The 12,389-nt window shown below is 36.9% G+C and overlaps 1 protein-coding gene across 1 annotated transcript in view; it reads right to left on the bottom strand.

Moving 5' to 3' along the window:
- The window catches only part of LOC103139292 (mannosyl-oligosaccharide 1,2-alpha-mannosidase IA), a 193,518-nt gene that overhangs the window by 60,104 nt on the left and 121,025 nt on the right, over nt 1-12,389 (bottom strand). The window contains exon 4 of the mRNA XM_007553836.2: nt 2,454-2,534. Coding sequence (XP_007553898.1) covers nt 2,454-2,534 — 81 coding nt within the window. The remainder of the gene's footprint in view (nt 1-2,453; nt 2,535-12,389) is intronic.

The following is a 12,389-nucleotide window of genomic DNA, read 5'->3' as shown; positions in this document are numbered from 1 at the left end:
ATATATTTATTTTTTTTACTTCAGGGTTGATTTGACAATATTTTTGTAAAATGGAGTTAATAACGGACTTACAAAGAATTATTTACTTCATCACCACTTTACATAAAAGCAGAATGTAAATAGAAAAGTTCAGTGGTGTTAAACTCTCATAAGCTTTAATACTGGTGTATTTTTATCAAATAAAACTTACATGTACAAATCCTGCTTTACAGATGTCCATTTTTCATTAATCACAATTACAATGATGTTAGGTTATTTATAATTTTTTAAAGTCTTTTCCATTTTTTCAGACTACATTTAGAAAATGATTTTTGTATTTCTTGGAAGATAAGATATCTTATTTTTTTAATTACTCTGTGTTTACACAAGTAGCAAACCAGCCAATCATATGGAAGCAGCCAGATGCATTTAGGCATATAGATGTGGACAAGATGACCCAGTCCAGCTAAAAAATTACTTATCTGCTGGAGTTTTCCCACAAAACAGGTTTAGCAAAAATAGTCTCAATTTGATAAGAATATTTCAGAACATGCACCAGGTTAAACATGGAAACAGCTGTGTCGCAATAGTAGACCACAGCAAACCCCATTCCAGTCAGCTTACAAAGAACTGTGTTCAATTCACACAGGTTAGTGGCAAACTTTGGACTTTTGTATTAATGAGCATTGTTTAAATGCCACAGCCTATCTGACTATTGTTGCACACCATGGCCACAGTGTACCATCTACTAATTCATCTTTCCAGCGGGATAATGCATCATGTGATGAAGCTTAAATCATATTAAGCTGGTTTCTTTAACATGGAAGTGAGTTCAGTGTGCAGAGTCATCAAATCTCAATCCAGTAGATCACCTTTGGGATGTGGTGGAATGGATGTTTTGCATAAAGGGTGTGAAATCATGTCAACATGAACCAAAATCTGTTTGAGACAACTTGCTGAATTAAGACAGTTCCGAAGGAAAAGTACTTGCAAGATGCCCCTAATAAACTGAGCTGTGGGTGTAGATTATTCCTAATAAATGCATTTGTTTAAATTCATATCATAAGATGGTCTCATGTCATAAAGGAATTGTCCAGACGATGGGTGGTCTCTTGGCGAATATTAGTGAATAAAGGGACCAAAAGAGTCATTTCAACTTCCACAGTGAAGCTGTAAAGTCAGTATGAGGCTGATATGAGTTGAAGTTGTGGTGGTAGTGATCGTAGTCTGTCCTTGACATGCTGTTACTTAGAGGCTGGGAATTTTATAAGAGAACTGACTATACTGAACTAATGATTAGTGTGTTCCTACAGCATGTTGCTTCACTAAATAAAAAAGCCTGAGATAAAGCCTGAGGTGTATTGCTGGGTTGGAGGATAAGGAAAGGTGTGACTGTAGATGTATACAGTGGAATTTTTGTAACAAGGTGTTGATGAGGTGCTGAAGTACATTTCTGAGAAGAGGAAAACGGTAAAGAAAAAAAAAAACTGATCTGGTGGCAGTTTGGTGCATAGCAATATTAAGGTTGCATTCACACTGTCAAAGATCCTGCAAATTTGCCATAAGTTATTTTATCAATGTAAAAATTAACATCTTCACTCAGAGTGAATGGAGAAAAGACTAATTTTTTTTTTAAGTTACCTCCATTGACTTTGATCTCTTCCAGGCTCACACCACATCCAATCTGAAAGATTTATTTTTGAATATGTAATGTTGCATCAGCTCTTTTTGAGTTTTACATTCCAGATGTTTCCTAGCAGCTAATTAAAATTGAACATTTAGGCCAAATTATAGAAACATTATTTACATCACTGACCGCATAATATCACTGGAAGCACAATGACATCAGCTTATACATTAATCACAGACTCAGTCGTTTGAAAATTTACAAGCAATTAACTTATGATCAAATCTCTGCAAATAAGGATTTTAAACAGTCAATCACAAATAAAAGTATCTGTGCTTAATTAATTCACTTTAAACAGGTTGATATCTTATAATTTGAACATTTAAATGAATGATTAAGAGCATTAACTAATTAAAGATAGTTCTTTAAAGTCAGAAATTCCTCAAGTAAATTTCCTTTGACAAATTGTCTTTTTTTATAACCATACAACCATATATAATAAAAACATGGGTGGTTTAGCCACGCCCACAAAACAACATTTAATTAATATAAGAAAAAGTAATCCATAACTTAAACACAATCTGAATAAAATGTTAGATCTGTAACTATTAACAGTCATTTTTTGTCTAATTAGTTTCCATTTAAAAAAAAAAAAAAAACTACCAAAAAGAGGCTTCATTAGAAGCTTCTTGGTGGTAGTTTGGGGGACACATTACTACTCACAAACACACTCTACTGTCACACTCTCACAGGATGTTCATCACTCAAACTCCAGGGCTGGTTGGAGATAAAGGAAGCAGCAGATCTCACCAGAGAAAAAAGGACAACAGACATCTATTAATCTTACCTCCTCTCCTGTCAGGTAGTATGCCGAGAGCAACCCGCCGACGTAACGAATGTTCACCTCAAAGAGAGATGCCTCGCCATTCTGTTGAACCGAGAGAGAGGGAGATCAAATTGTCAAATGTCATAATTCAGCTAAGACCTAAAGTTAGGAATAAAGTTGAGGTATGAAGGGAAAAATGAACACACTACTAAGTCTCCCCATCTAAACTCAAGTTGCTGTTGGTTTGGGAACTCTTTTGGGTGCACATCAGTCCAGATGTGAAGGTAAATATTTCAGTCAGTGAAGTCTCTGAAATGTATGATGATGTGTGGAAGTTTCATCTCTTCCAGGTGTTCTGATTTGCATTGCGCGACCGTTTTCTTCATTAGGCAGATATAATGATTGCAAAAGAAGTCCGACACTGAAGACAAATTTCACTGTTGATCACTCCAGTATGCTTTACAACACCAGTTAGTTTTGTTCTCTTTTATACAATAGTTTAAATTTTAAAATAAAAAAGTGTCATGGACAGAAACAGCTACTTTCAGGATAGTTTGCAATCGGAAATATGCGTTTCAGAAATCTAAAGAAAGAAATCAAGTAAAAATACAATGGATTGATGGAAACATTAAGAAGAAAAGACAATAAATTTGGGATTAAAAAAATACAAATTGAAATTTAGTTTAAAATACAGTTTTATATTTACTTGGGGGAAAATATATTGCAGCACAATTTTGTCAACCAGTTTTCAAGCAAGAAATCTAGATGAATACTGTTCCTCAGTCTCTGGAAACTTAGTAGTCCTGTCAACCTGATGGGTTTACACTGGGATGATAGATTTAAAAAATGTGAAACAGAAAAAAGTCAGGTGAATATGCCAAAAGGAGGAAAGATGGCATTCACTAGTGCAACATCTGGGCATAAAATACTTGCATAGAACAAAATAGCAGCCTGTTCTCATCATACACTGGGTCATGCATTAAAACTACCAACACTCCTCCCAAGTCCTCCTCTCAACTTGTAGGAAAAGTTAACAAGAGAGTTGTTAAACATTGTTAATGAGATGAAATTACTCTTTTCTGAGATTTTCACACTTCCATTAAGAGCATCACTCATCCAGGTTTTTAGGCTATTGGCAACTCAGTGTCTGTACTTGGACTATGATACCGGGTTTTTGACAGCACAAAAATCTAAATATGCCACTTTTATTTTGGAAACAAAGAATGCTTTCATTTCAAAGGAGATGTTTTCCTTTTCCCAGTATCAGCTGTTCTAAGAACCTAGAGTCCTACAGCAGAGAGGATCTGCACCAGTAAACAGAGAGATGCGAGTTATCACAAGACATTCCAGCTAACTGTATAAACTAATAGATTGATACATGATGCAGTTTTAATCATGGACATAAAGATTTAACAATGAAAGTCAAAGTTGTTTCTTGCAAAAGATAACGTTTCAGTTGTCAGTATTGTGGGTGACATTTTATTCATCATCACATTTATTAAGATGATGACAAATACATGTTCATACTTCATAAGGTTGGGGAAAAGTTTTTTTTTTTTCTTTTTTTTTTAACAATTCAACAGGTCAAAAGAAACCCGACAGCATTGAATCGAGTTAATTTCTATTAAATTTTCTTTCAATTGTCAGAACAACAGAATTGGTTACTTATAAAATCTGGCTCTGATTGGCACTGATTTTAGGGAACACCTGGGTTCCCTGCATGTACAACTTTTCTGAACTGAAACACCTGAAGGAATACAATGTTCAATATGTTGGTATTACAGACAAAAGGATAGGTCCTGCTGAATCCCCATGACAGCAAATGTTAATTAGGAAATTCTGCTGTGTTCTTACAAGCACACAATTCGACCCAATCCTTAATCATTAGTCACTGTGGGGATAAGACCGGCGAGGTGAACCTGTGCTTGTGAGAAAGTCTCTCAAACCACCAGGCTCTCATGCCCTCGCCTTCTCTTTGTGTGCTTGTTATAAAGAGATCTCGCTCTCCAAAGACGTCTAGAGGCAAGCCAACTTTAAAAAGTCAGCCTAGAGAGGCGAATCCATGTAATTATGTTCCCCAGTGTTTTGTCTCCTCTTTTGTCTGAGTCTCCTGCAGCTGCAGGGTGGTATTGATTAAAGAAGAGCAAGATCGCTAGTTAAAACAGATTTTTTTTCCCTCTGTTGTGTGACATAAAATTGCTTTAAAAATGTTTTAAACTGAATGTCAGATAAGGCGACGTGTTCCGACTGTAGTAAAGTCAACAATTATTGTGTCAATAACTAACTAATCCTGTACATTCCAGAAACAGGAACTCTTTTTAAGATTAGTGCAAATCTGCAGAAAACTTCACTTATTCAGAACCTGTCCCTTTCCACAACTCCCAGTAAACACATGTATTCTAAAATCTATGAAGCGCACTGCATTGCAACTTTAACATGACATCTGTGTGGCAGGTTTCTTGTTCTAAGCCAAATATGAAATAACAGGTAACACTGCATGTGTCTCCGTATGTCGCCATAATCACCGTCTCTCTTGATCGCTGAGAGGATGAAGCAGAATGGCACTTATTGACTTGGAGACCCATTGAGAAGGAAATTGCCATTTCGAGAGTGGATGAGAAGGAAACTGTAATTGGGTGCCAAAAAGGGCAATTTGCTTCACTTCGAAACATATGATCAAGATGGGAATTCACTCACATCTGTTCATCTTCTCTTAATAGTCTCTATATACATTTTCACTTAAAATAACATGCTTAAGCATATGTTATAACTCTCTTATATGGTATCTTTTAAATGTCAGCGTATGTTATTTCCATCTGACTATCAGACCCACAGAGTTATGTACATTGATAAAGTCGAACAATTTTTTTAAATAAAACCTTAAAAAAAACAACTCTAGAATTGTTGCAAACTACCAGTTAAAAAGGTGTGAAAAAAGCTGCGTTATTACCTGACAGATAAAACTCCTGCGCATTATTAGACATACAATGTTAATTCAGCAACATGTTGGGCTCAAATCAAATCTCTATATACTAAGTTTTGCAGTTGCTTGTGTTTATATTTAGAAACCTCCTAATACTTGAACTGTATTAGTAAGAAATTTAGCGCGTTTCTGTGTTATTATGAATGTATCATGCAATTGCAACAAAATCTCCAAACTCAATGGCTTTGTTTCTGCAAGTGTGAAAATATGTAAATAATAAATGTTTTTACAGTAAATGTGAAATTTGGATGCAAGGCATTGTTTCCCCTTCATGCATTAGTTGTTCATTGTTAAATGCCTTTCACAACCTTTAGTAATGAAGCACCTAAATGTGCCAGTAGGGAAATATTTTAAACCTCAGAATCACTTTTCACATATTGAGTTATGATGGCTAATAAAAAGGTTTTAATCTATATTTCTTTCCTACTCTTGCTACGTTTTATGCTGCTTTGTTATTCAGGTGAAGCAGCAGGGCTTTTTATAAAAGTAAGGAGCTATAAAGTCCACGGGCTGGCGACACTTTCTCAGACAAAGCACCGCCGCCTCTGGCAGGCCTGCTGAGCTGTCTGGCCAACCCAAAAATGAGTGGCCGATTCTGTAAAGGCAGCCCAATGGCAGTGATTAGGAACAGAGTGTCTATTTATCATCAGTGATTGTGGCTCTCAGCAAGATATGCAGAACGTACAGTGAAAGGAAATGAGTAAGTTGACAAAGGTTTTATCAGTCACGCTTTCACTTCCCAGAGCAACCTCGGTAAATCACTAAGAAGGCATTGTGAAAGGCTTCCATTCATGCAAGGATTTATCTGGTGTACATTTAAAGGTAAAGAACAGACATGATAGCTGCTGTTTGTGCCTTCATTTGACTCTAATATGTTTTTCCAGGAACAGTCAGAAAAAGAAATACTTTACTGCAAATGGGGTAACTGTTGAGATTAAAAGCCTCCAAGCTCTGACAACACAGTAAAACATTAAAATCTGTGCTGAAATAAATCGATTTGTGTCATGTCATGAGGCAAGCTACCCGGAGAGAGGATTGAAAACAATGTTGAAATCCTCTGAAAGGATGTTTCATGTATGATTAAATGGAATGCTATATTTGTACCTGCTGTGCAGAAAATAAAATCCAATATTTTTACAAGAAATTGAAGCTTAAGCTACTTTCCTAAACAGTCAAGTGACATCAAGATGTACTGTCAGCTTTTTTTAATTATCGATTGCTATTTGACTATTCTTCCTAAATCAGAAGGCAAAGTCAGACCTGTCTTCTCACTGCTAAAGAAATAGAAAATGTGAATATGTCTCTGTAGATGAAAGAAGGATTGAAAGGTGCAGAATCCAAGTTGCTTGAGATCCATTGTGAAGTTTCCATAACTGTTGATTTGCAGACAAATGTCATCTATTTGGTGTTAGTCCAGAGAGTTTTTGTCAAGCCAAAGCAAGCAAATCTACAAGAAACTGTAGAATTTCATACTTTTCTCTGCTGAAAAACATTGTGGAAATACTGATTTCATTTTCCAACAGGAATGGGCAAATAAATAACAATGGTATCAATCTGCTAGATTGGCTAGCAACCTTGCCTGACCTAAACTCCATGAAACATGTATTGACTTTTGGCATACTGACAGAGATGAGACATAGCTGAAGCAAACAAGGCGTTCTTCAACATCTCAGCAGAACCGCAGGTTGAACCTCTCCCATGCCTTGCTACGTAAACTCGGTAATCTTTGAGTGCAAACGCTGTATAATGCATGAAAAGTCTTGCCAGTAAGCCCAGATTTCTTCCATTTTAATTCATCTTGTGTAATACTGTAATTTTCTGAAAATGTTTTGTTTCGTTTTCCATTTGTGGCAAGCAAAGTTTGAAATATATTTCTCTCAGTGTAATGAATCTGTGTAATACACAAATACCAATTTCTGAACTGAACTGCTAAAATAAAATAACTTTTCGTTCTAGTTTATTAGGATGTGAAACGAGCACTGCAGCTCTCCTGAGAGAAAAGGTATGAAATTTGATAAAGTGAAGAAATACCTTTTTTTGTTGTTTAGTCCCACTCATGTTGAATAAGCATATGGAATAAATGATGACAGCTAAAATAAAGCAACTGACTTCAGAGTAGCCAGCTAGCATCAGCTTGTTAAACTCAAAACAGCAGCAGAAAAGGAAAAACACATTTCACATTATCTACACAATAAGGGCATCAACCTACAAATAAATTTAACTAATTTGTTTTTTGTTGTTGTTGTTTTTTTTGCCTGACTTTGCATCATCACAATAAAAATAAGCTGAAAAACTTTAAAACATTTATGAATTTTTATCCAACTGTGAAAATCACACACTGGAACATGCCTACTGAGCAGTATAACCACTTGTTTAGTAAAGCTAAAATAAAAACGACAAACAAAGCCTCCCCTGTTACTACAATGAGTCATAGTCTGGGATTTAACTGTTTACTTTGTGTCCCTCATCTCCTCACTTAGAAATATAGAACAAAAGCAACTGGATACTACTTTTAACAATGCTTCAAGTATTTAAATGAACCAACTAATGAAAGACAAATTTGCATTTTAATGGCTCAACATAATGTAATTGCTGTGCAGGAGGAGCCACAGCAGCAAAGAAAATTGATTAATGAGGGTAATGACTCATTGGGTACACTGCTGTCGAAGCTTGCTGGTGTTCTGCTTCACTAGAACCCCACAATGAAGCGGACAGTCTTTGCCGCTCGGCTCTCAGCTGATGAGCGTTCCACAGTTGTGGCAGAGATATCTGCTGTTGCTCAGCCCAGATCTGCCTGCGAGCCTGATGGCATGGCTGGCTGCTGCGCTGCTGTGTGCCAAGGAGCTGACTAGACTCTGAGCCTGGTGGGGTTTCCTGCTCAGACGTTAATGCAATGATTTACTGCTAATAAAGAGGCATAGTTGTCACTGGGCAGATGACTCTCAGCGTTGCCGGCATCCAGGTTTCCACAAGCTCCCACAGTTCAAATCCCAATTAGACCAATGTGACAGAAAGAATGACCCAATGAGCCAAGGCCGAAAATTAAGCGGGTAATTGCCTCTCCAACCAGAGCTGCTGATTCATACTTAGTTGCTGTGATTTAACTTAACGCTGCTAATTAACATGCAGAAATCATGAAAAGGACCAATCTGATCCCGTTGCTCTAATCTCTGCCCGTGCAGCAGAGCCGACTGCACGCTGCTGCCTATGCCAACTGAGTATCCCAAGGCTGATTGTCCCCTGTCCAGTCTATGCTTTTCTCTTACTGGAGAATAAATAGGGTCAGGATTGGTGAGAAAAGTCACCTCCTACTACCAGGATATAAAAAAGAAGAAAGAAGGAATAACAGAATTGTTAGAAAAGAATTGAGCTGAAAAATAATCACAGAAGCAGCCAAGATGACCTTGGAGAAGTGGAGGAACATTGTTAGTGAAATAACCATTACTAAAAATCTGGTGTTTATAGAATATTGTGAGGAAGAAAGCCTTGTAAACGGAAAGAGTTAAGCAGTCATGTCTAAAATGTGAGTAAATGGGCACAGGAGTCCCCATTCTCAGTGTATCAAATTGCAATAACCTTTGCAATATAAATTCTTGGAATTTTGGATTGGGTATTATAGTTTAAGCACAACATATTCAAACTCAGGAGAACTGTTGAAGAAACCTTAATTGTCCACAATGCCAACATTAAATGCGTTTAGTGCAAAAGCTCACAGAAAACTTTAAAAAGTAATATAATCAATAAAAATAGTTTTTTTGGGGGAGGCCACTTACTAAAAGGACACTTTTTTTTTCCTAGAGAGGAAGTCAATAATCAAGTGGAAATTAAACAGCATCTTCTGTTTGCAATACAACTTTAGATAGAGTGTTCTTATTTTAAACCTGTTGTGGCCATTTCCCATTTTCAACTTATGAAAAGGACATGAGTGTTAACTAGTTGACCTTTTGGAGAACTTCAAAATTAGAAATACTATTTTTACTTGATAGGCTTACGGCAGCCATTGTTCTCCTGCATGTGATTAATCTGCACTATTTGAGAGTGAATACGTTTGAAAACCAAGACAATTTAGACCAAACTGTCTTATTTTACAGAAAAGAGACATGAGATTTTTTTTTTCCTCTCTCTATAAAGCTAGGGCTTTTGTGGAAATTATTTTCTTTTTTCAGCAACAAGTACCACATCAGTGAGCTGAGAATCTTTTCTGAAGTGTTTTTTCTTTAGTGGGAATTGAAATTAAAGCGAGCTACTTTCAACATTTTACACAGAACATTTTAATTGACAGGCGGACAGTAATGGGCATCAGCTGAAATACATCAATCCGTGTGCTGCAGTCTAGTTAAATTCTCACGATGCATTTTTAAAAACTCTGCCTAGGCAGTGAATGCCTAATTTTGTCTCAAATCAATAGAGTGCGGTTTAATGGTCTGAGCACAGAGACGCTAATTTGGGCCACTAGCTTATGGTGAGAATCTTTAAACGTATGATTCAGTTTATTTTTCTTTGACGGCATTTATCCTTAAAAGCCCAGTAATTAATAAGCATATAGGATCTCCCTAAACATTATCAAATAGGCGCATGGAGAGAAAACTGTATTTACGCCATAAACCTCCACTAAATGCTTTACTTTGTGTAGTAACAGCATGATGAATAATTAATCAAATACCACCAGGGTGATAAATTATAGCTGATATACGACCCGGCCCAGGACTCCATATCCTTCCCTTTCAGCCGATGTTCTCTTTTTCTACATTTGCAGACACAAACAGACACAAACGCAGAATCACAGCAAAGCAGCTCGGTGTGTACGTGTTTCTGCTTCCTCCTGGGGAATCCAGCGGCCTCCCCACCACATCGTCTATGATAATGCGCAGGCCTCATGGGACTTTGCTATGCTCTCACTCCGGAGTTATTATTCACCCTGCTGCAGTCCGTCCTTCTTCATGACTCTGTGTGCAACTACCTGCTTCCATCTCTCATCACATACTGTACACACCTCCCACTGTAGCCGGCCTTGCTGACTGAGCAGCATCCTTCACTTTTCCTCTCCGACACTGGAGGCTGCTGGATTCCAAACTACCAACAAGATGAGAGGAGGACAAAAACTGCCTTATGACCTTCTGGATTTATACTGATTACATATAACACATGGCCACGGATAACCAGATATGTTTACACACAGTAAAAAAAATTTAAAAAAAAAAATCTTTTTTCTAACGTTTAATCTTTTAGTAAATCTAACCTTACAAAGAGAGATCTTTATATGTGCTCAACAAAAGAAAATGTAAACTTAATGACTCAAAGATCCACAACTAGTCTTGTTGTGGAAATAATTGTAGCAGCAAAATTGTTCAGCTGTGCTCATCATGAAAAAGAAAGACTAAAATAATTAAAATATATGTTAATCTATATGACTCAAACATCCCTTGTGTCTTGTATTAAAATAATCCATCCCTTAATCCAAAATAAAAAAACATTTACTTTCATGAGGTTTCCTGAAGTTGATGCAGCACATTTTTGCTCATTTCAGTTTCTTTCCATGAATAAGCAAAATTATTATTCTGTAGAAGCCATTTTTGTTTATATCATCAGAGTTGCATCAGCAGCTGCATGTACACGGATACAGTAAAACAGCTCCAGCTCCTGTTTTTATTTTATTTTATTTTTTTAACCATCTTTACTTGTGCAACTTGCTGCTGTTTTGGTGTCACCTTCAATCTGTTATTTATGTAGCAAAGTTCACATTTAAAATCTGTGATATGCCAAACACAATTTTTTTTTTTTACATTTGAAGCTATTTGTATTTTTGAAATGATGTTTACTAGTGAAAATCAAGGATAAACATTTGGTATATAAGCTGGCAGAGGAGCGCATGAATTATAAACATGCTGTTAGCATCCACAACAATGCATCATGCAAAATGTCCTCTGCCGCCACATTCCGAGACAGAATGTCAGCTCAGCTCGACCTCAGCTCAGGGGCGTGGCGTCTTTGCAGAAACAATCTCTTGACGCTGCAAATGACACAGCTTCTCTTCAGACGCCTTCATGACTGGGAGCAAGTGCAGTCTCGTTTAAAGCAGACAAGAGGTCAGAAGGGGTCAAAAAAACAGTTCCGTGGAGGTAAACAACTACCCGGCTACAGGTCTCATTGCTACCATTTCTTACGGCAATAAATCGCATCATTATGTGGGAGCACGTTTACAGAATAAGTGCTCAGATAGAGAGTTAAAAATGTAAAAACTGGTTTGATTTAATATAGAAATCAAGCCAGTTTTTAGATAGAAAAGAAGAAACACTGACGGTCTTTCTCAGAAATGTGATCAGTCTTTAAAAACCGCTGCCATTCTGTGTCAAGATGAAATCACCTGGCCACAGCGAAAATCAACCAACATGAAAGGTTTTTGTTTTCCTAAAGAACATTTGGAAATGTCTTACACATTTTAATATGGTTGGCCAAAAAAGGCAGCAGAATGTTTCTCTGCATTCCTGTCACTGGCGTGTTGGGATTTAGTTCCAACACGCCACTGACAACTGCATTATGAAGTCATCAGACAGATTGTGTCAGGAATCTGAAATCTCTTAATACAATCTCCCACCAAGCGTCTGCTTTCTTTTTGAGAGCTTGTCCTGCCTGAATGCCAGCTTTTTTTTTTTTCTCTGGATAAATAAAAATACAAGTTGGCCTCCTGCTCCAGCATCCCATTTTTAAAACAAAGCGACAGCAACAACACAAAATCCTACTGGGATCATTCTTCCAAAAAGATCAAAGATAACTAGAGTCTAAGAACACTGTTAGAAACAAACGTTGGCTGCTCTTTGGTGGTTTTGCTGCTGCCCTTTATCTGAATGTAATAAAACAGTTTTTACAGTAAAGCAGATGCCTCAAGCAAAGTTCTTCACTTCACACCACCACAATTTGACGAGTTAGACTCAACTCTTGTTACTGCTTTCACCATATATATATATATATATATA

The sequence above is a fragment of the Poecilia formosa genome, unplaced genomic scaffold (genome assembly GCF_000485575.1).
Source record: "Poecilia formosa unplaced genomic scaffold, Poecilia_formosa-5.1.2 Scaffold59, whole genome shotgun sequence".
Lineage (NCBI taxonomy): Eukaryota > Metazoa > Chordata > Actinopteri > Cyprinodontiformes > Poeciliidae > Poecilia > Poecilia formosa.
The sequence above is the reverse complement of the archived record's forward strand: the minus strand, read 5'-3'. Positions and strand labels throughout refer to the sequence as shown.